General features: G+C 47.3%; 1 protein-coding gene across 1 annotated transcript; it reads right to left on the reverse strand.

Moving 5' to 3' along the window:
* Positions 1 to 8,187: 8,187 nt before the first annotated feature.
* Positions 8,188 to 11,130, reverse strand: LOC147975712 (uncharacterized). Its single transcript, XM_087519668.1, has 5 exons — positions 9,747 to 11,130; positions 9,363 to 9,624; positions 9,160 to 9,265; positions 8,865 to 9,086; positions 8,188 to 8,798 (listed from the first exon to the last, which is right to left on the reverse strand). The coding sequence occupies exons 1-4, from the start codon at positions 9,866 to 9,868 to the stop codon at positions 8,977 to 8,979; spliced, it is 600 nt and encodes a 199-aa protein (XP_087375794.1). The 5' UTR covers positions 9,869 to 11,130; the 3' UTR covers positions 8,188 to 8,798; positions 8,865 to 8,976.
* Between the last annotated feature and the right edge of the window lie 13,054 nt (positions 11,131 to 24,184).

Consider the following 24,184-nt stretch of genomic DNA (forward strand, 5'->3'; position numbering starts at 1 on the left):
TCCTCCGGTAAATGGGAGTGGCAAAATCTCATAGTCATAAGAACATGTATAAGTCATGAAGAAAGCAATAGCAACAAACCAGACGATCAAGTGCTAAGCTAACGGAATGGGTCAAGTTAATCACATCATTCTCCTAATGATGTGATCCCGTTAATCAAATGACAACTCATGTCTATGGTTAGGAAACATAACCATCTTTGATCAACGAGCTAGTCAAGTAGAGGCATACCAGTGACACTCTGTTTGTCTATGTATTCACACATGTATTATGTTTCCGGTTAATACAATTCTAGCATGAATAATAAACATTTATCATGATATAAGGAAATAAATAATAACTTTATTATTGCCTCTAGGTCATATTTCCTTCACTTTCGTGAGTATGATGGAAAGGAAAATTGTGCCAAAGTGTTAGAAGAAGAATGCATTAAAATGTTTGGCACTAAATCTTTGAATGAAGAGCATGATTGCAATGTTGTTAGTATGAACTCCTTGAATATCCATGGTGCTAATGATGCTTGCACTAGTTATGATGAAAATGTCTCCTATAAACATGTCAATTTTTGTGGAGTGCATTGGGTTTGTAAGTACACACCAAATAGGGAAGATAGATATTGCAAGAGGCATAAGCACTTAGAAACTATATTGTTGCAAGAAAGGCTAGATAATTGTGCTGAAAATTTAAATTTTCTTGGCCGTACTTGTGGACTTTGCAATGAACAGGGTCATTTAGCTATCCGATGCAAATTGTTTCTTGATCTAATCGTGTCCAAAAATTGTGATGACTTGATTTTCCTTGCACATTATAATGAACTCGGTTTGCTTATGGGTTACAAAGAAATGAAATGTATAACTAAGCATCTTACAGAATTTGCCCGTTATAAACTTCTTGGTTTTGATCTAGAGGAAATTTATATGTATTGTGCGGTGAATTGCATTGAAAATCCTTATATTGCCAATTACTTTAAGAAAAGAAAACAAATAGAGGATGAAGAGAATACTAGCGAAAGGGAAGAGACTTCCCAATATTCTCCTATTATTTCTTATGATGAACCAGGTAACGAGGAGGAGCCTTATATTCAACCAATCTCATTAATAAGGAGCTCCAAAAAGAGGATTGAACCCACACATGAGGTGAAGAAGAAGAAAAGAAAAAGGAAGAGAGGTAAAAAGATATATCTCCCAAATAATGCTGCTCCTATTACTTTTTTGCCTCATGAAAATATAATTGAGGAAGATAATGATACTTCTTAAGATCTTGAAAATCTTTTTGGCACTTTCTTGGAACAATATGATAATTGCTATACTATTGGTGCTATCCATACTATTAATGATGAGGGTGATTATGCTTATGATATGAAAAGGGCCAAGCTTGGGGATGCTATGTTTGATGAAGATGATGTTTTTGAGAATATATTTGCTCCAATTAATGTTTGTCCCAAGCTTGGGGATGCTACGTTTAATGAAGATGATATTTTTAGTCTCCCAAGTTTTGATATGCAAATTTATAATGATGATAGCATGCCTCCTACTTATGATGATTATTGTGATGATACTTATGCTATAAAAAGTAGTGAATATATTTATAAAACTTGTCATGATTATGATTACCCCTTTTCTTAACATTACTCTTTTAATATGGAAACAATTTATAGTATTCGAGTCTCTTATGATACTCCCACTATTCCGAATGAGAAGAATTTTGCTTATGCATCATGAAAATAATGCTTTAGGTTCTGGTTATATTGTTGAATTCATTCATGATGCTACTGAAAATTATTATGAGCGAGGAATATATGCTTGTAGGAATTGCAATAATATCAAGTTTCCTCTCTATGCGCTTAAAGTTTTGAAGCTATGCTTGTTTCGCCTTCCTATGCTAGTTGATTATTGTTCTCATAAGTTGTTTGCTCACAAAATCCCTATGCATAGGAAGTGGGTTAGACTTAAGTGTGCTAGTAATATTCTTCATGATGCTCTCTTGATGTTACAATTCTTATCTTTTATGTGAGCATCATTGAAATCATCATGCCTAGCAAGGGGCGTTAAAAGATAGCGCTTGTTGAGGGCAACCCAATTTTATCTTAGTTCCTTGCTTTTTGTTCCTGTTTAGTAATAAAATTTTTATCTATCCTCTGTTATTATTGAGGTTTTATGTTTCAATTAGTGTTTGTGCCAAGTAGAACCTTTGGGAACACTTGGGTGATGTCTTTGCGATCATGCTGTAAAAAACAGAAACTTTAGCGCTCACGAGAATTGCTGCCATTTTTATTTGGAGAGTGCTATTTAGTTAATTATTTTTGCAGATGATTAATAGATAAATTCCAGAGGTCCAGCAATTATTTTAGAATTTTTGGTGTTCCATAAGTATACGTTTGATCCAGATTACTACAGACTGTTCTGTTTTTGACAGATTCTGTTTTCGATGTGTTGTTTGCTTATTTTGATGAATCTATGAGTAGTATCGGAGGTTATGAACCATAGATAAGTTGGAATACAGTATATATTACACCAATATGAATTTATAATGAGTTCACAACAGTACGTAAGTGGTCATTTATTTTCTTATACTAACGGAGCTTACAAGTTTTCTGTTATGTTTTGTGTTGTGAAGTTTTCATGTTTTGGGTAAAGATTCGATGGACTATGGAATAAGGAGTGGCAAGACCCTAAGCTTGGGGATGCCCATGGCACCCTAAGATAATCAAGGACAACCAAAAGCTCAATCTTGGGGATGCCCCGGAAGGCATCCCCTCTTTCGTCTTCGTTCATCGGTAACTTTACTTGGAGCTATATTTTTATTTACCACATGATATGTGTTTTGCTTGGAGCGTCATTTTTTTTAGTTTTGCTTGCTGTTTGAATAAAATACCAAGATCTGAAATTATTAAATGTTAGAGAGTCTTCACATAGTTGCATAATTATTCGACTACTCATTGAGCTTCACTTATATCTTTCAGAGTAGTTTGTTGTTGCTCTAGTGCTTCACTTATATCTTTTTAGAGCACGGTGGTGGTTTTATTTTGTAGAAATAGATGAACTCTCATGCTTCACTTATATTATTTTGAGAGTCTTTAGAACGGCATGGTAATTTTCTTTGGCTATGAAACTAGTCCTAATATGATGGGCATCCAGGAGGGATATAATAAAAACTTTCATATAAGTGCATTGAATACTAAGAGAAGTTTGATACTTGATGATTGTTTTGAGATATGGAGATAGTGATATCAAAGTTGTGCTAGTTGAGTAGTTGTGAATTTGAGAAATGCTTGTGTTGAAGTTCGCAAGTCCCGTAGCATGCACGTATGGTAAACATTATGTAACAAATTTGAAACATGAGGTGTTCTTTGATTGTCCTCCTTATGAGTGGCGGTCAGGGACGAGAGATGGTCTTTTCCTACAAATCTATCCCCCTAGGAGCATGCGCGTAGTGCTTGGTTTTTGATGACTTGTAGATTTTTGCAATAAGTATGTGAGTTCGTTATGACTAATGTTGAGTCCATGGATTATACGCACTCTCACCTTTCCATCATTGCTAGCCTCTTCGGTACCGTGCATTGCCCTTTCTCACACTGAGAGTTGGTGCAAACTTCGCGGATGCATCCAAACCCCGTGATATGATACACTCTTTCACACATAAACCTCCTTATATCTTCCTCAAGACAACCACCATATCTACCTATTATGGCATTTCCATAGCCATTCCAAGATATATGTCCATGCAACTTTCCACCATTCCGTTTATCATGACACTTTCATCATTGTCATATTGCTTAGCATGATCATGTAGTTGACATAGTATTTGTGGCAAAGCCACCGTTCATAATTATTTCATACATGTCACTCTTGGTTCATTGCATATCCCCGTACACCGCCGTAGGCATTCATATAGAGTCATACTTTGTTTTAGTATCGAGTTGTAATCATTGAGTTGCAAATAAATAGAAGTGTGATGATCATCATTTTCTAGAGCATTGTCCCAAGTGAGGAATAAAAAGAGAGAGAGAGAGAAAGGCCATAAAAAAGGAGAAGGCCCAAAAAAATGAGAGAAAAAGAGAGAAGGGACAATGCTACTATCCTTTGCCACACTTGTGCTTCAAAGTAGCACCATAATCCTCATGATAGAGAGTCTCTTGTTTTGTCACTTTCATATACTAGTGGGAATTTTTCATTATAAAACTTGTCTTATATATTCCAACAATGGGCCTCCTCAAGTGCCCTAGGTCTTCGTGAGCAGCCAAGTTGGATGCACACCCACTAAGTTTCTTTTGTTGAGCTTACATACATTTATAGCTGGAGTGCATCCGTTGCATGGCAATCCCTACTCCTTGCATTAACATCAATCGATGGGCATCTCCATAGCTCATTGATTAGCCTCGTTGATGTGAGACTTTCTCCTTTTTGTCTTCTCCACATAACCCCCATCATCATATTTTATTCCACCCACAGTGCTATATCCATGGCTCGCGCTCATGTATTGCGTGAAGGTTTATAAATTTTGAGATTACTAAAGTATGAAACAATTGCGTGAAGGAAATATTTGCGTAGTTAGTATGCTTGAAGTATTATTATTTTTATGTTAATATTAAACTTTTGTCTTGAATCTTATGGATCTGAACATTCATGCCCAAATGAAGAGAATTACCTAGAGAAATATGTTAGGTAGCATTCCACATCAAAAATTATGTTTTTATCATTTACCTACTCGAGGACGAGCAGGAATTAACTTGGGGATGCTGATACGTCTCCAATGTATCTATAATTTTTGATTGTTCCATGCTATTATATTATCAACCTTGGATGTTTTATATGCTATTTTATATGATTTTTGGGACTAACCTATTAACCTAGAGCCTAGTGCCAGTTTCTGTTTTTTTCCTTGTTTTAGGTTTCGAAGAAAAGGAATATCGAACGGAGTCCAAACGGAATGAAACCTTCGGGAAAGTTATTTTTGGAAAGAAAGGAATACAGGAGACTTGGAGTGCATGTCAGGGGATCAACGAGGAAGCCACGACGCAGGGGGCGCGCCCACCCCCCTGGGCACGCCCTCCATCCTCGTGGGCCCCTCGTGGCTCCTCTGATGTATTTATTCCGCCTATATATATCCATATACCATAAAACTATTGGGGAGCACAATAGATCGGGAGTTCCACTGCCAGAAGCCTCCGTAGCCATCGAAAACCAATCTAGACCCGTTCCGGCACCCTGTCGGAGGGGGAATCCTTCTTTGGTGGCCATCTTCATTATCTCAATGCTCTCCATGACGAATAGGGAGTAGTTCTCCCTCGGGGCTGAGGGTATGTACCAGTAGCTATGTGTTTCATCTCTCTCCCTCGTGTTCTTGAGGTGATACGATCTTGATGTATCGCGAGCTTTTCTATTATAGTTGGATCCTTATGATGTTTCTCCCCCTCTACTCTCTTGTAATGGATTGAGTTTTCCCTTTGAAGTTATCTTATCGAATTGAGTCATTAAGGATTTGATAACACTTGATGTATGTCTTGCGTGGGATACCCGTGGTGACAATGGTGTATTCTATTGATCCACTTGATGTATGTTTTGGTGATCAACTTGCGGGTTCCACCCATGAACCTATGCATAGGGGTTGGCACACGTTTTCGTCTTGACTCTCCGGGTGAAACTTTGGGGCACTCTTTGGGGTTCTATGTGTTGGTTGAATAGATGAATCTGAGATTCTGTGATGGATATCGTATAATCATACCCACGGATACTTGAGGTGACATTGGAGTATCTAGGTGACATTAGGGTTTTGGTTGATTTGTGTCTTACGGTGTTATTCTAGTATGAACTCTAGGGCTTTTTGTGACACTTATAGGAATAGCCCAACGGATTGATTGGAAAGAATAACTTTGAGGTGGTTTCGTACCCTACCATAATCTCTTCGTTTGTTCTCCGCTATTAGTGACTTTGGAGTGACTCTTTGTTGCATGTTGAGGGATAGTTATATGATCCAATTATGTTATTATTGTTGAGAGGACTTGCACTAGTGAAAGTATGAACCCTATGCTTTGTTTCAACACATTGCAATACCGTTTACGCTCACTTTTATCATTCTTACCTTTCTATTTTTATATTTTCAGATTACAAAAACTATTATCTACCATCCATATACCACTTGTATCACCATCTCTTCGCTGAACTAGTGCACCTATACAATTTACCATTGTATTAGGTGTGTTGGGGACACAAGAGACTCTTTGTTATTTGGTTGTAGAGTTGCTTGAGAGAGACCATCTTCATCCTACGCCTCCTACGGATTGATAAACCTTAGGTCATCCACTTGAAGGAAATTTTCTACTGTCCTACAAACCTCTGCACTTGGAGGCCCAACAACGACTACAAGAAGAAGGTTGTGTAGTAGACATCATCCGGCGTTCGAAGGCCTACAAGGTTCATGACCGAGAGCTCTATAAGAAAAGCTCTACCAGAGTCCTTCAATGATGTATCTCCAAGGAGGAGGGGCGGCAGCTCTTGGCTGAGATTCATGCTAGTCTCGGCGGGCACCACACCGCAGCTCGGGCCCTTGTTAGCAAGGCCTTCCATAAAGGGTTTTATTGGTTGATGGCCCGAGCAGATTCACAGGACCTTGTCCAACATTGCGTCGGATGCCAACTCTTTGCCAACCAAAGCCATATGCCCCCGACCGCCCTACAAACAATCGCCATCACTTGGCCTTTTGCGGTCTAGGGACTAGATATGGTCGAAACCCTTAAAGGATGAAGCCATGAGAAAAAATATCTGCTGGTTATGGTGGATAAATTCACTAAGTGGATAGAGGCCGAACCGGTTAATTGAGTCCGGGCCGGTGATAGAATGCATATCCGGCGTTGTACACCGTTATGGTGTTCCACACAACATCATCACTGATAACGGCTCCAACTTCACAGCCGATGAAGTGCAAACCTAGTGCGCTAATCTAGGCATCAAGCTCGATTACGCCTCTGTCTATCACCCGCAGACAAATGGTCAAGTCGAACGAGCCAATGGTCTTATTATGAGCGGCATCAAGCCTAGACTAGTGCGGTCTTTGAAAGAATCAGACAAGCACTGGGTTGAGGAGCTCGACTCCGTACTCTGGGGGCTGCGGACCACGCCCAATCGCACTATCGGATACACACCATTCTTCATGGTGTACGGAGCAGAGGTAGTGTTACCCTGCGACATTATTCATGACTCACCTCGAGTGCGCATGTACGAAGAGAGAGAGGCCGAGCTGGATCGGCAGGATAGCTTAGATGTCCTGCAGGAAGAGCGCGACGTCGCAAAAGCCCGTTCCGCATTTTATCAACAGTAGGCTTGAAGGTACCAAAGCAGAGAAGTGCGGGCCAAGACTTATAACATTGGCGAACTTGTTCTACGCTTGCCGGAGAAGAAAAAGGATAGACTCAAGCCCAAGTGGGAGGGTCCCTTCATCATCGACGAAGTTCTCACCGGAGGAGCATACCGCCTGCATAATGCATCAGACAATCGCCTGGAGCCGAACCCCTGGAACGCGGCCAGACTCTGAAGGTTCTACGCCTAGAGCCGAACTCTTTGTTCGTCCCCTTCCCCATGTTGCCTCCTTCACCTTTTCTCTCTTTTCGTGTTTTCTTTTTTTCCTTTAACCTTAAAACTTTCGTGCGGTTAGACCGCGCACCCCTAATGCACACATCTTCAAAAATGTACGTCTATTATACCTGGGGGCTTCTTATATAGAAGCTTGCTATTATTCTCCGAGCATCATGCTCATTACATATGTGTTTTTTCCATATGTACCTTTTCTTCGCCATTATATGCATCGATATGACTTAAGTTTTGGCCAAGCTGGGTTGCCTAGCTCCTATGCTTATGCCCTACGTTCCTGTTAGTTCAGCTAGGGAATAAATGGAGCACCTCTGCGATTGTTACTGCCGGGTCATCTGGATGTGTACCTCAGACTGGGTGAAGCCGAAAGCTAGCGTTCTTAAGGGAATATACGGTCGGTGGCTTAAAGATGTTTTTCCCATTCACTCAATTGTGAACCCCCAGAAGTCACGCATACTGTGATTTTTCAATCATAGTCCGGACATGCACATTAACGCATGCACACCCAGGGAAAGGAACCCCTAATGGAACTATTCTCTCTGGAAGATGTTTCTTACAACTTTAATGTAATATAACATAACTAGCTGGATACAACTTGTCTGTTCAATAAACTATGACCCCTACGCCTGGTTTCCATGCATAACCCAGTCTATTCGGCCGCATGGGTATTCAGAAACACTCCGCACCTTCGGATCCCGAGGTTGAAGCAAAAAGGTCTGCCATGACAATCATTTTACAATTCAGCTAGAATTTACATATGTGAAGGAAAGTACATAGTCACTTAGACTTATAAATTTCCTCCTCTATACCATCCAACAGGCTATCTAACTTACAATCCTGTTGGGAATATTTGACAGCTACTGCTACTTGGTCATATACCAAATTAATGGGCACTTCTTTCCCATCTGACCCTAAAGGTCCAACCCGGGCCATGTGATTCGGATCAAGCTTGGTATACCATGTTTTCCCCATGGCCATGGCCTCTCGCGCACCCTCCCGGCAGGCTGATATTTTCCATAATCGGATACGCCACCGCGCTCCCTTCAATATCTCTACAAGCTCCTCCATACTTCCTGGAGGGGAGGCGGGTGGCCATAAGGCCTTAGCAACACTCCGCATAGCCTGCCGAGCTTGCTCGTGCATTTGCGACAGCCCCTGCAGCAGATCATCTGACAATCTAGACATCTCCTCTCCGGGAAGGCCTATCAGCATACCTACAACAATAACTTTGTCAGTACCATTCATCTCTGAACTATTATAAGGTAAGTTCGGTCACATACTCAATATGCTGCCTCGCAGCCTTTTATTCTCCTTCACGGAGTCAGCCAGTTGGGCCCGCACATGTTTCAGTTCCTCGCCTAGCTGGATGTTGGAATCCTAGAGTTTGTTTTTCTACTCTCTGACTCGGGTCAGAACGCGCTCGCCTGCGGCATGTAGTCTTTTCGCCTCTTTCTCGCCCTTTTGAGTGGCCTTCAGTTTCTCTTCCAGTTGGACTGACGACCCTGTAATGAGATAAGCAATAGTATCAGCACTACTGGCATATAATCATTATTTCTTGATGGAGGAAAATATTACCAGAGTTCGCATTCTTGAACTTTTCCAGTTTGGTGGTAGCAGCAGTTAGCTGTGTCCGACACTTTTCTAGCTCTTGGGCTAGCAGGTCATTCTTCTCGCTAAGAACCTGGTTATACAACGATCCTTAAATCATTTGTACCAACTTCATCAAGCCTCGGGGGCTGCTGGCATATGGTTATCATATTCTGACAAAGTAAACATACCCGTACATCTTTTAAATGCTGCTTTGTGGCTCTGATAACCCCATCTCGTGCAGCTCGGATGTATGCATCAGCTGAGCTGAAGGCGTTAAACGCCTCTTCTGAAAAGCCGGGGTCATGTAAAACGGCCCTGCGGCACCGATGATTCATGGCGCTCTGCACTTCCGAGTTAGTGACGGATACATCATCTGAATCCTCGGCTGGAGGACAGTCCGGCTTTACCCCCTCATCAGCCCCCGTCTTTACGGTAGGATCTGCATCCTGGCTGTGGGAAGTATGACCGGTCAGACCCCCGGATATAGTCCGGCACACTTTTTCCTGATGTAGGATAAACGAAAAGGCCATAGTTGGATGTGACTGCCAAGGTGCATATTTGCAAATCCATACCTCTTTGATGAAGGCTCGGCCGTATCTTCGTTTGCCTTCCTCTTCGAAGGCCTGCCCGTCCTGGGGGGCGCTCTCTTTGGAGATTCCCCTGGGGCAGCACGACACACCGAACGCCTCCCCATTTGAGCACAGGACAATGTGGTGGGTGAGGAAGAATGAGAAAACTCTCTTCGGCAAGGTGTCTCCAGATTACTTACCTGTGAAGCGGGGAGCAGACTGGGGTAATCGGCGACGATGCGTACATCCGTACCGTCGTAGCTCGTTTGGTAGAATATTCCATCCTCGAGCTCCACAAATATGTCCGGATCTTCTTCATGTCCGGGGTCAAGATCTCGGTTGCGATTCTCCAGCTGAGGGGCAGGGTCATGGATCCCCTCGACAACTTTTCGTCATTCCTATTATAAGAGGATAGGATACAACCCGTCAAAAATAATTCAGGGAGAGGAGTAAAATAGTGGAGTTAAAAGCTTACCCAGCTAGGAGGTTTATACATGGAAAATCCATCTAGATATTGGAGACGGGTGAACTCCTCATTCTCCCCTTTATATAGTTCGGCCAATATTTTGGCCAAAGCGGCGGGGGTCTTCGGGCCCTTCCGACCGCAGTGTGAGGCATCGTCTTCCCCATTGTAGTGCCACATGGGTATCCCTCTATATTGGAGTGGTTGGACCCACCGCGCTATGGAGATCGCCATTATCTCGACTATTGACAATCCGGACTGGGCAAGAATCTTAATCTTGCCCAGTAGAAGACTGATCTCTGCGCTATCCTCTTCCTCGAGGCTCCAAGGACGCCAGCTATGGCGTTTCTTCAACGGAGCACTTGAAAATTCGGGAAGGCCCATACGGACAGGGTCGCGAAGAGCGACATCATCAATATAGTACCATTCGGAAGGTCATTCTTCGGAAGACTTCAAATATTGACCCTCCTTGATTACGAGGGATGAGGAAAAACAATCTTCTCCATAAATAGAAATGGGCCTCACAACCCAGGAATAGCTCGCGTAGAGCGACATAACCCGCAATATGCAGGATAGAGGCGGGGGTGAGACTATGCAGTTGGAGGCCGTAATACTCTAGCAGACCTCGGAGCAAGGGATGGATTGGAAATTCGACACCTCGCAAGATGAAGGGGACGAAGCATACTCGTTCCCCCTGGATGGATTGGGGAAGTTCTCCGCTTGAGCCCCACCATTGAAGGACGTCATCCCTGCTCATACGGGGCCAAATACGCGGGGTGAAGAAAGCCCTGTGTTTGCGGCTTCACCAGCTGACTATGAGAAACTGAGCATCTCTCCCAATTCCCCTTCTCGGAGTTGTGGGGACGACATGAAGAGTTGGGAGCGCTAGCCATGTTGGGGTGGTTCTGCTCCGCAAGCTCTGAGGATCTCTTCCATGGATTTGGAGGGGATCTGAGATCTATTCTCTTTAAATAGGCACCTTTATTGTATGGTGAGGGTGGTATATGTAAAAATACCCCAACCTCTTGTATTCATTCAACACTTGGAAGCTGGATTCAGGAAGGCGCAGAAGCCGAGGGGTGCGACATTAAATGGACAGCCGAATACATCACTTTAAAGTCATACTAGGAAGAACCCGCCTTGCAATGCCGAAGACTATTTGTATGCTGAACACCTCGTCATTGAAGCCTGGTTCGGGTGCTACTGAGGGTGTCCTGGACTAAGGGGTCCTCGGGCATCCGACCTATTGGATATGGGCCAGACTGATGGGCTGTGAAGATATGAAGACCAAAGAATCTACTTGTATCCGGATGGGGCTCTCCTTGGGGTGGGAGGCAAGCTTGGCGACTAAATATGAATATTCCTTTCTCTATAACCGACCTTGTGTAACCCTAGACCCCTCCTGTGCTTATATAAACCGGAGGGCTAGGTCCGTAGATACCCTCGAATAATCATAGCCAGACTAGACTTTTAGTGTTTAGTAATTACGATCTCGTGGTAGATCAACTCTTGTAATACTCATATTCATCAAGATCAATCAAGAAGGACATAGGGTATTACCTCCATAGAGAGGGCATGAACCAGGGTGAAACATTGTGTCCCCCGTTTCTTGTTACCATCGATCCTAGACGCACAGTTCAGGACCCCTACCCGAGATCCGCCGGTTTTGACACCGACACCCATCCGATGCAGTACGTTTTTCAGTCTGTAGTAGTGCGGTTTCCTGTCTGATGGAGTTTCTTCGTCGATTTTGGTGTCACGGAAAACAGACTGTCGCAAAAATGTTTTCCTGTGTCTCAGAATTCAGTCGACTACATCAACACTTGCAGTGCGTTCCGTCTTCGAGTGTCGTTCACTTTTGAGAGTGATGCTATTAACTTGTGCCCAACATGAGAAGTGTGAAAAATTTAGCGAAACAACAAGATAGTAATGTGGTTCACTTCGATATATGTCACGGTTCACTTGCCTCATCTCTGCTGTCCACTCTCGTTCATAAAAAAAGTCAGAAAAAAGACAACAAAAACTCGTCTGAGAAAAATTACGCCTGACAAAAGAAATCATGAAGTTCACTTGCCTATCTGATGAAGTGCGGTTTTCATCCGATAAGTGCGGTTTTCTGTAGGATGACGTTCACTCGCCGATTTGGGTGTCGCAAAAAACAGTGTCCGCACTTCTGTAATTTTAAAATTTCTCTTAAACCATAAGGAATTAGAGAGAGTGTTCAGCATGAAAAAGTTGTGTCTCGTCGATATCTTTCCAACGACATATGATTTGAATCATTTCGACAAGCGGTTTGTAAAAAATTCATGAAAAACGACCACTGCCACTCGACGTCTGCCGCACCATTTTCAAAATTAACTTAAAACCATTTCTACATATGAAAGTTGTGCTTTGTCCATAGCTTTCCAACAATGTACTGCACGCCTCGATTCGACAAACGGTTCAAAAACTAGAGCGAAAACAGTAACAAAAATTGCAAAAATTCCAAAAAAACGTAATTCCGCGATTTAGTAAATTTGAAACTGCTCTTAAACCGTAACGAATTAGAGAAAATAATAGATATGAAAAAGATGTGTCTCGACGATATCTTTCCAACAGCATATCATTTGATTTATTCCGATGAGCGGTTTATAAAAAATCATGAAAATACGCTCGGGCTTGACCTGGTGCCAGCAAGGCAAGGCCCCGGCAGAGTCCGACGCCATCGGGGCAGGGCCCGCGCAGCCATGTGAAGTGGTGCAGAAGAAGAAGATGATGCAGCACCCGGTTTACTTTGTCAGCTCCCTCTTGTAGGGGGCCAGGTCAAGGTACTCCGGTGTGCATAAATTGCTCTTCGGCCTCATTATGTCCTCGAGGAAGCTGCGTTATTACTTCCAAGCCCACGAGATCACTGTCGTCACCACCTCCCATTGCAATGGATATTGCACAACCCAGATGCAACCGGAAGGATTGTGGAGTGGGACCTGGAGTTGTCAAGCTTTGGGTTGAAGTTCGAAAGTACTTTGACAATCCAGAGCAGAGTCTTGGCGGAGTTCATTGCAGAATGGACCTCAACGCCCGATGAGGAAATCCAGGAGACTGCTCTCCCCAGCAAGGAAGCAAGTCGCGACTGGATCATGTACTTTGACGGGGCTTTCTCGCTGCAAGGCGCCGGTGCCGGTGTGCTGCTTGTCGCACCCACCGGAGAGCACCTCAAATATGTGATCCAGATGCACTTTCCCAGGGAGATGCCCACAAACAACACTTCTGAGTACGAGGGGCTGCTCGCCGGTCTTAGGATCACGCCAGACCTCGGGGTGAAGAAGCTCATCGTCAGGGGTGATTCGCAGCTTGTCGTCAGACAGGTCAACAAAGATTACCGGAGCCCGTTTATGGGGGCCTACGTAGATGTGGTGAGGAAGCTGGAGGAGTGCTTCGACGGTATTCAAGTGGAGCACGTTCCCCGAGCGGAGAATGACATCACTGACTACCTATCAAAGCGCGCTGCATTTAAGCTACCTGTGGAACCAGGTACCTTTTTGCTTCGCCTAACTCAACCATCCGTCGAACCGTCAATAGAGCAGAACAAGCAGAGGAAATCGGGCCCCGACAAGTACTTTCCCGCCGAGCCCCAGGGGCCGCCGGCAAGGGTGTTGCCGCAGATTCCGAGCCTGCCAAGGGGTAGCTCGCTCCGGCAGGGCGCCAAGCCCTGGCCATAGAGACGGCTGCCCCCATGGCGGAAGAGATGCCTTTGGTCCTTGCCTTCGAGCCGCAGGCTCCGGCATGGGCACAGCATACCGTCCATTTCCTCTAGACAGGGGAACTTCCTGAGGAGCAGGAAGAAGTGGAAAAAGTAGCCCATCGGTCTGCCTTGTACCAGTTCGTCGATGACGTCCTGTACAGAAAAATGCCGAACAGAGTGAAATTGAAGTGCATCCCCTAGGAGGAAGGACTGGAGCTGTTGGCAGACATACATGGAGGCATATGTGGCTCGCACATAGGGTCGAGGGCCCTTGCCGGCAAGGGATTCCGGCAAGGCTTGTTCTGGCCAACCGTCCTCCAGGATGCGATGGCACTAATAACCAGGTGTGAAGCGTGCGAGTTCCATTCAAAGAAGCTTCATCAACCAGCTCAAGCCCTTCAAACAATTCCTCTCACATGGCCGTTTTCGGTCTGGGGGCTCGACATACTTGGCCCTTCCCCCGTGTTGTCGGGGGCTTTGAGTACTTGTACGTTGCAATCAACAAATTCACAAAGTGGCCGAGGTGGAAGAAGTGAGGAAGGTGACAGCACAGTCAGCCGTCAAGTTCTTCAAGGGACTAGTCTGCCCTTTTGGTGTGCCAAACAGAGTCATCACCGACAATGGCACGCAGTTCACAAGCCACACCTTCATGCAGTACACCCGAGACCTTGGCAGCAAGGTCTATTTTGCTTCCGTGGCACACTCACGGAGCAACGGCCAGGCGGAGAGGGAAAATGCTGAAGTACTGCGAGGCCTGAGAACAAAGACTTTTGACAAGATGCACAAAAGTGGAAGGCGTTGGATTGTTGAGTTGCTGGTGGTTCTTTGGTCGATCAGAACGATGCCAAATCAAGCCACCGGCCAGACACCCTTTGTCCTAGTATACGGGGCAGAAGCAGTTCTCCCCACGGAACTCATATACGGGTCACCTCGAGTGCTCGCTTATGACGAGCTTGAGCAAGAGCGATTGCAGCAAGATGACGCAACGCTCCTTGAGGAAGATCGTCTTCGGGCGGCTGTGAGAGCAGCACGCTACCAGCAAGCCTTATGCCGCTACCATAGCCGCAAGGTTCATTCCCGAAGCTTTGAGGAAGGCGACCTTGTTCTTCAGCGCGTTCAGTCGGCCAAGAATTCCAACAAGTTGACGCCAAACTGGGAAGGCCCTTATCGGGTAATACGAGTCATCAGGCCCGGCGCAGTCCACCTGGAGACCGAAGATGCTCTCCCAGTAAGCAATTCCTGGAACATCGAACATCTTCGCAAGTTTTACCCATAAGGCGCGGTTGCCGGGCCTCCCGACGAACCACCTTTTGTACGAGCCTTGCCGGCAAGGCATGTAACCCTCTGTACAAAGCCAGGCGCAGACCCTGAGCATAAATAAACGAAGCGCTAGCGCCCTAAATTATAGCATGCATGCTAGGTTATGTCTCTCGCTCGGTTAGGGTTGATAGTGCTTAGCGGCGACTAACCCCTAGCCTAGAGGTCGAGTGTGCGTCTTTCTGTTCTCTTTGGTTCGCAGGGCACGTGGACACTTCTGCTGAGCCGGTTGGGAAAAAGAGAACAAACCGGCACTCCAGCCCCGACAAGCCAAGACTGCTGGGGGCTGAAGATACAAGGATCCAACCACAGCAAGCCAAGGTTGCCGGGGGCTGCGGATTCAGACAAGTCTTTCATCCCCGTGTTATGTGTTTCCATATAGAACTGGGACATGCTAAACCTCATTTATGTTCTTGAACCACTGTGCTCCCCCTTTCTTGTACCCAAGAGTTACCTCCTGGGTCAGAATTTGGTAGTAGTCGCGGTGGCGAGGAGATGAACAAGGGGCCTAACTCTACTTCGCCCCTGCCTCCGCCAAGAGCGCGAGAATGGTCGACCGAAGTGGGGAGACGGCAAGGCCTATTGCTGGGCGACATATTTATATTAAAAATAACAAGGATTCATCCTTGGCATGGGCCTCTCTCACGCACAAAGAATCCGGCAAGCACCCTTTTTCATTAAAAACATCCCATACAGGTACAACTCATACAGAATTAAAAACATGAGCAAGGGGATAATATGTCTTAAAATTAACAAGTGCCCACAGGCTTACAAACTAAATAAAGATAAGATGCCCGTAATCCCTTTCTTGTCCCTCTCCTCAGAAGGTGGAACAAGAGGGCAGGAGGGCGAAAAGAGCGCCTAGGTGAGGTGCGAGGAGCAGAAGGCACCAAGAGAATGTCCCCATGCCGGGAGGGGTGCTGGAAGATGAGACAGCGGCCCGGCGATATGCGACGAAGGCGTCGGTGCCCGCGTACTCCGACTTGACGGCCGCCACCCGCCTACTTCGCCCTCTCCTGCCCTCCTACGCCAGCCGCCCAAGGAGACGACGGGGAGCACCCCAATGGAGAGCTTGGCGAGGATGGCCCTCGACAAGGTGCGTGGCCGAGGGAGTGGCAACGCGGTCAGTCGAAGTCGGAGTCGGCATCCTGCCGCTCGACTCCCTCACCGTCGTTGTCGTTGTCCTCCTCGTCACTCCTGCTTGAGGAGGAATCTTCATCGTCGGAGGAGCTCTCCGCGTAGCACTTCAAGCGAGTTCCAATATCTCCGAAGACCCTGACGGAGAGCAGGCTGCCCTCCATTAACTTGAAGTAGAGGAAAAGCCCCGCCGTCAGGCTGTGGTTGTGTGTGAACGTCTTCCATCTGTGGCGGAGGTACATGACGTGAGGGGAGGGAAGTCGAGGTCGACCCGCGTGCCGCCGTTCCCGCAGCCCTTCATGTGCAACCAGAGGGTTTTGGGTGGATCGAGCTCCATCTCCCGAGCAAAGGCAGTAGGAAGACAGAGGCGGCGACGTGGTGGCCGGCGCAGCCTGATGAAGAACTTGTGGGGCTGGTCCCTGACGTGGTGCTCCGTCGGGGGAGGCATCCCTGGCGGAGGCGAGGCCGATGCGCCACCCCGTCCTCATCTCCCCCGAGCGCCACGACGACCTCGACCTCGCCCCCTCCCCTTCCTCTCGTGGCCGGTTCCACCTCCGCGAGCTCTTGGGAAGTAGGAACGCGCTGACGAGCAGCGACCCTCGCCGCCACCGTCGAAGGGCCAGTGCTTCCTCTCACCATGGCAGATGGAAGAAATAAGCGGAGGTGGAAGGAGACGGATGATGGAACAATGTGGAATGCCGCCCCCTCCCCTCCTTACAAAGGGGCGGAGTCGGGGCTCGGCCGCCCCACTCGACCAATCCGGTCATCGGGGGCACAGGGAATCAGGACCGGCCTGCTGCCCCAATCAGCGATGGCCCGGTTTCCTGCCTCCACCTCCTGCCACCTGCATGAGGGACACATGGCGAGCGAGCACCATTGAAGGGACAAGCGAAGCGGCCGCTCCCCACCCCGTGATCGTGGGGTGCGGGCGCCTTGAAGGCCACGACCCGAGTCCACCCAAGTAAATGGGCCGTGCCTCTATGCCTCCCTCCTTTTATGGGGAAGGCGCGAGCCTCCTCTTTACCACGATGTGACGCATGCGTGCAGGAACCACCCCACGCATGACCCCAATGTCACGCACGACCCTCGACGTCGCACGTTCAACGCAGGTCATGGGGAAGCGCAGCGGACGAGAAGTTACTACGGTAAAATCCGCCCCACCTGCCCGCGCACCGTTCTGGGCTTAGCCCAACAACGCATTACGCTTATGTATGGCCCAGGCCCGGGGGCTCCTGTCGGTCTACAAAAGTAGGGGCTCCCCTTTTGACCCCTTTACTTGTGCACGGGCAGTCAGAGCCATGCGCCACGGCCACACTAAGCAGGGCAGAGGAGGGAAGCCGGAGAGAAGCCGAAGCACAAGGTGACCAAGGCAACGCCAAGACCAGAAGGGCAAGAGGGCAAGAGGGCGAGGTGGACTCCCTCGGCAATATCCTTGCCAAGGCAGCCCCCCCTCGCAGCCCCGGCGAGAGCCTTGCCGGGGCAACATGCCCAACACCAGCAGAGCGAGCCACCCTTGAGCCCACAGGTTCCGACCCAATCAACTACGTTGGGACCAGGGCTTGGGAGGCACCTTCGCGGTGGCATGCAGATCTTTGTCAAGATCATAAACACACAAGATCAAATGAGGATTAGAAGATAGCGACCCTCGGCAGGATCCTAGCCAAGGAGATCCACAAGACCCCCGGCAAGACCCTTGCTGGGGAGGACAGCAACGCCACAGCAAGACCCTTGCCGGGCCCCCGGCAAGACCCTACCGAGGGCGCTAGCAGGGCCACTGCTAGGCCCGCATCAGCCAAGACTCCGCCGCCGTTCACATGCAGATGCCAGCCCAACCAGCTAGGCAGGCACCTGCGTGGCAACATGCAGCTTCCAGGCCAAATCAGCAAGCACCTACGTGGCGGCATGCAGATCTTCACGAAGGCCCTACCACCGCGCCACCTCAGCTGCCTGTCTGCCTACATGGCCCTTCATGCATCGCTGGTCTAGGCGCGTGTCAAAGTGAGGCGAAGTGGCGACGGATGGGATGGGCCTCGTTCCCGTCCCCGATAAACCTAATGGACACCTACGTAGGGCATTTAATGCGCTTTGTCCCGTAATGCCGGGCGATAAGCTCGCGCACTATAGGTCTTTCCACCTCCTGTGTGCCAGTGTGGCAGCCCCTTTTTCCTATAAAAGGAGGCCCGAGGGGACCAGGAGAGGGATTCGGCTTTTTGGGACGACACAACTACCGTAGCTAGTCCGAAAAGCTCAAGAACACTCAATACATCCACCAAAGCAGGACTAGGGTTTTACGCATCCTCGCGGCCCTAACCTGGGTAAACGACCAGCGTGCTTGCTCCTAAACCTGCTCTTCTCACGACCCGGCGCCCGCCGATCGTACAAGGGATCCCAGTGATCCCATCGGTGGCGTTCTCACCGACAGCTTCACACGCGGAGGCCGAGGCCACAAGTCCTATGAGTGCACCAACAAGCGGACCATGATCCTCAACGACAACGGCACTTACGACTAAATGAGTGAAGGAGAAATGGACGCCATCGAGTAGGTCGCCATGCACCGGCAAGTGAACGATGACGAGGAACAAGTCTTTTGCGATGAAGATCAAGTCCCGCTCTTGTTGTCTCCAAGGTCTTGACTCTCCAACATCACCAAGAAGAAGACCAAAGATGCCATATCTTTCACACCAAGGCCGGCATGAATGGAAGTTCCGTCGAGGTCATCATCAATGGAGGAAGTCATCATAATCTCGCAAGTGAATAACTTTGCTCCAAGCTCCAATTGCCCAAGACGAAGCAACCACACCCATACAAAGTGCAACGGCTTAGCGACTCCGGCACTATCCAAGTGAAGCAACGAGTACAAGTCTCCTTCAAAATTGGTGCCTATGAAGACACTTTTGAGTGTGACATCGTTCCAATGACCGTTTGCCACGTCCTCCTTGGACGCCCATGGAAATTTGATAGAGGAGTCATCCACAATGGCCGAACGAACCACTACATCTTCAAGATGAAGGTAAAGGAGTACGTACTTCATCCCATGTCTCCAAGCCAAGTTGTCGCCGGCAAGCAAGCCACCCATCGTGGAGATAATAGTGAGAGAGCGAGCCACCAAAAAGAGAGTGAGCGCCACAAGCCCAAATCGAGCGCCTCCACGATGAGCGAAAAGAAGAACTTAATCCTATTTGCCACCAAAAGTGAGATAAGAGGAGTGTGTGAGAACCCATCTAGTGTCCTACACTACGTCCTTTTGTGTAAGGACAATGAACCACAAGCTAACACCTCTTACACTCTTCCTCTAGTGTTGTTTTCTCTTATGTAGGAATTTCACGATGTTTTCCCCGACGAGCTACCTCTGGGACTACCTCCACTACGAGGCATCAAGCACCGCATCGACCTCATCCATGGAGCACCGCTACCGAACAAAGCTCCCGACCGCGTCAACCCCGAAGAAACCAAAGAAATACAAAGACAAGTAAAGCATCTCATAGACCATGGACATGTGCGTGAACGTTTGAGCCCTTGTGCCGTCCCGGTCATTCTTGTGCCAAAACGAGATGGTAGCTTTCGCATGTGCTCCGATTGTAGACCCATCAATGCTATCACTATTCGTTATAGGTATCCCATTCCATGCCTTGATGATATGCTTGATGAACTTAGTGGTGCCACTATCTTCTAAAAAAATTGATCTTAAGAGTGGTTACTATCAAATCCTCATACACGAGGGGGACGAATGGAAAACCGCTTTCAAAACTGAGTTTGGTTTGTATGAATGGTTAGTCATGCCTATGGGTCAATTGGTAGCACCAGGTACTTTTATGTGTCTTATGAATCATGTCTTTCGCCCTTAAATTTGTGTGTTTGTTGTGGTCTACTTTGGTGATATCCTTGTTTTTAGCAAGTCTCTCAAAGAGCATGTCACCCATGTTCGAACCGTTTTACAAACTCTTCGAAAAGAGCATCTCTATGCTAATATGGAGAAATGCCTTTTTTGGCGTTGACAAGCTCGTTTTCTTGGGTTTTGTTGTCTCTTCCAATGGTGTTCATGTTCATGAGTCCAAGATTAATACTATTAAGACTTGGCCACGACCAACCAATTTGCAACAAGTACGTAGCTTTCTTGGCCTTGCAGGTTTCTATCGTCACTTTGTGAAATATTTTAGCACCATTGCTTCTCCTTTGCATGCTTTAAGAAAGAAGAATGTGCCTTTTGTTTGGGGACCATCCCAAGATACCGCTTTTAATGAGCTTAAGAATTTTCTTACTCATGCTCCTGTGCTTGCTTTACCCAACTTTGACAAACCCTTTGAGATTCATTGTGATGCTAGTGGTAATGGCATAGGAGGTGTGTTAACACAAGAGAAGCACCCCATAGCATACTTTAGTGAGAAACTTTCCGGAGCGCAACTCAATTACCCCATCTATGACAAAGAGCTATATGCTTTAGTCCGTGTTTTGCATGAATCAGAACACTATCTTCGCCCTCATGAATTTACCATTCATACCGATCATGAAACACTCAAGTATCTTAAGGGCCAAACCAAGTTGAACAAGCGTCATGCTAAATGGAGTGAATTTATTTAGTCTTTTCCTTATGTCATCAAGTACATTGTGGCGGATGCCATTTCCCACATATGCATGCTTGTGACTCAACTTGAATTGGATGTCATTGGTTTTGAGCATATAAAAGACTTGTAAGAGCACGATCCTACTTTTGCTACTCCTTATGCCAAGTGTTTAACGCACACCTCTTGGGAACGCTATTACATCAAAGATGGATATCTTATGAGAGCTAACAAGCTTTGCATCCCCGAGTCTTCTCTTTGTTTGTTGCTTTTGCAGGAATCTCATGGTGGAGGCTTAATGGGACATTTTGGACACGACAAGACTTTCAGCACGCTCTCCAAGAACTATTTTTGGACCAAGATGCTTCACGGCGTCAACCGCTTCAGCAACCGATGCTCTACATGTCACACAGTTAAGTCCAAAGCTCAATCCCATGGCCTTTACATGCCTCTCCCAATTCCTTATCAACCATGGGAAGACATTACCATGGACTTCGTACTTGGATTTCCTAGGACTAGAAATGGAAATGATTCGGTATTCTTAGTTGTGGACCGTTTCTCCAAGATGGCACATTTCATTCCTTGCAACAAGATAGACGATGCTTCACATGTTGCTTATCTATTTTGTAGGGAAATATTACGTTTCCATGGAGTGCCAAAGACGATCGTCTCGGACCGCAACGGCAATTTCCTTAGCTACTTTTAGAAGACCCTATGCGCCAAGCTCGGAATCAAGCTACTATTATCCATGGCGTATCATCCACAAACCGACGGCCAAACGGAGGTGGCCAACCGCACACTCTCCGCTCTACTTCGAGTACTCATCAAGAAGAACATCAAGGAGTGGGAGGAGTGCTTACCTATCGCTGAGTTCGCCTACAACCGAGGAAGACACTCAACAACCGGCAAGTCCCCATTCGAGGTCATCTACGGATTTAACCCATTGTCACCATTGGACTCCTCCATCTACCACTCCAAGAGCGAATCAATTTGGATGCAAGTGCACGTGTGACTCATCTCAAGAAGGTGCATGAAGATACAAGGCATACCATCGAGCGCCAAGTACAACGACTTGCGACCAAGCTCAACATCAACAAGCACCCTATTGTATTCAACAATGGAGATCTTGTGTGGCTACACCTTCGAAAGGACTACTTTCCCCAAGAACGCAAGTCCAAACTTCGACCACGAGCGGACGGACCCTTCAAGGTGCTTGGATGCTACAACGACAATGCCTACAAGATCGACATTCCACGCGACAAGTACTCTGTGAGTGACATCTTCAATGTCAAAGATCTCTCTCCCTACCATGGTGATGAAGAATTTGATCCGAGGATGGATCTTCCCCAATGGAGGGGAGATGGTGCGGAGCATCCCAAGGTCATCCCCATGGACCTACGATCGTCTCACCAAGTGCCTGACGGACCCATGACACGAGCACGTGCAAGAGCTCTTGAAACCGAGGTGACATCTCTCCTCTCACATTTCCCCTTCGATGCACATGAGACATGGCTACTACCCCATATGGACACATTCTGCATACTCAGGTATCATGGAGAAGCTAAGGAGCAAGGATAAGAGGAAGAGGAAGATGGACGTGAAGACAGAAAAGAAGGAGAGCTGCAGGACAAGTCCCAGCCACCGGATGACCGGCCGGGACCGGACGTTCGGTGCCTGAAGCCACAGCCGAGCCACAGCGAGCGGACGTCCGGTCCAGACCGGACGACCGGTGCCCCTGCACCTGAGCCAAATGAGCGGATGTCCGGCACCTCCGGACGTCCGGCCCAGCCGAGAAATCCGCCGCTTCAGCACCCGAGCCAAAATGAGCGGAGGACCGGCACTTACCAGACGTCGGGACGTCCGTGAGCCACCGGACGACCGGCCCCCAGCGGACACCCGGTACCTGGTTGTGTCCAGTTTCGGACCCAAAGCCCATGTACCCCCTCCTTTCACCCCCCATTTGCACTAAGACTATAAATAGACCTCCTATTCATCCTAGCTAGAGTTAGCAAAGGATTAGTTCATATTTCGTGTGAGAGTATTGCTCATCCACTTGGTAACCTTCTCCTCAGAGATTGCGCCTCCTACGGAGAAGATCCCCCAAGCAGATTTGAGACCACTTTACGGGAAGAACCTCAAGACCTCCTTTCGGATAAGACCTGCTACCTTTGTATCGTCCCTATTTCATCGTTGATCTTGTATCTTCATTTGTGTTCATGGATCTAGCGCTTGTGTGATCATACTTGTTGGTTTGAGTGTTCTCTTGTGTTTTCCACGTGTTTTCCCTCGTTTCCCACCTCGTGTTCTTCGTGTTCTTCATGGGATCCGCTCCTTTCATGAAAGATCGGCCGATTAGGGTTCTTGCCCTACATCACCTTCACCGTAGCCTATTCAGCCGGACATGTTGCCTTCTGCTGGCAGACGGCAAAGGCCTTTGCCGTCCGCTAGGCATGCCTTTGCCGTCAGACATGGCAGATGGCAAAGTGCCTGATTCCTGTAGTGTTGGTCCATCTGCTGCGAGACAGGATGGCACACGTGGCGCGAATCCAAATGCAATTGGCCCTTTCAATAGCTTCGATGGGCTCCTCTCCCATATTGCTGCTCAGAGGGCCACCATGGAGCAATCTGCTGATGATGCAGACTCTGAAGATGATCCTGCACCACCAAAGCCGAAAAAGAAGAAGTTAAGAGCTTCAAAGCCCTCTGCTACACCAACTGCTTCGACTGTGAAGCCATTGAAGTCTGCACCTCCTGAACCCAGTGTGCTGTCTGAAGACTTGCCTCGTGCCTCAAAGAAGACCAAGAAGACTAAGAAGATTTCAGGGCATGACCTGACTCCTGCTGCCATTCTACGCAATGAGGAGAACACTATTGATCTGTCTAGTGATGAAGTTCTTGGTGATGAGGCTCTAGAGATGTTGATAAAGGGCAAGCAGGAGGCAGAGATCTTTCAAGATCTCCCTCTCTTTGATGCTGATATTCTGAACAACTTCACTGACGAATGGTTTGAGGACCAAAGCATCAACATTGATGATCTGCAGCTGCTAGTGGATATCAGCATCACGTTTCCTGGAGCCATTGCCAATGATTTGGCCTTGGCTCGGAGAATCGTCGAGCTCAAGAACAAGATTGATTATGAGAAGGCACACTTCAAGAAGCACATCGCCAAGCTCAGTGTGGCTGATGTGCATATCTTCAAGAAGATGATGCATGATCTCAAGGCAGAGTTCAGCAAGAAGCGTGA

Source organism: Triticum urartu, chromosome 4A (genome assembly GCF_056163025.1).
Source record: "Triticum urartu cultivar PI428250 chromosome 4A, HENAU_Tu73, whole genome shotgun sequence".
NCBI classification, from domain to species: domain Eukaryota; kingdom Viridiplantae; phylum Streptophyta; class Magnoliopsida; order Poales; family Poaceae; genus Triticum; species Triticum urartu.

What these genes read in the sequence shown, in the direction of transcription:
- LOC147975712 (XM_087519668.1), bottom strand. Translation starts at nt 9,868, where the DNA reads ATGGGGAGGCGTTCGGTGTGTCGTGCTGCCCCAGGGGAATCTCCAAAG. An exon ending in AGCATTTAAAAGATGTACGG is followed by an intron (nt 9,266 to 9,362) that starts GTATGTTTACTT and finishes TTGTATAACCAG; the next exon opens with GTTCTTAGCGAGAAGAATGA. An exon ending in GTTCAAGAATGCGAACTCTG is followed by an intron (nt 9,087 to 9,159) that starts GTAATATTTTCC and finishes ATCTCATTACAG; the next exon opens with GGTCGTCAGTCCAACTGGAA.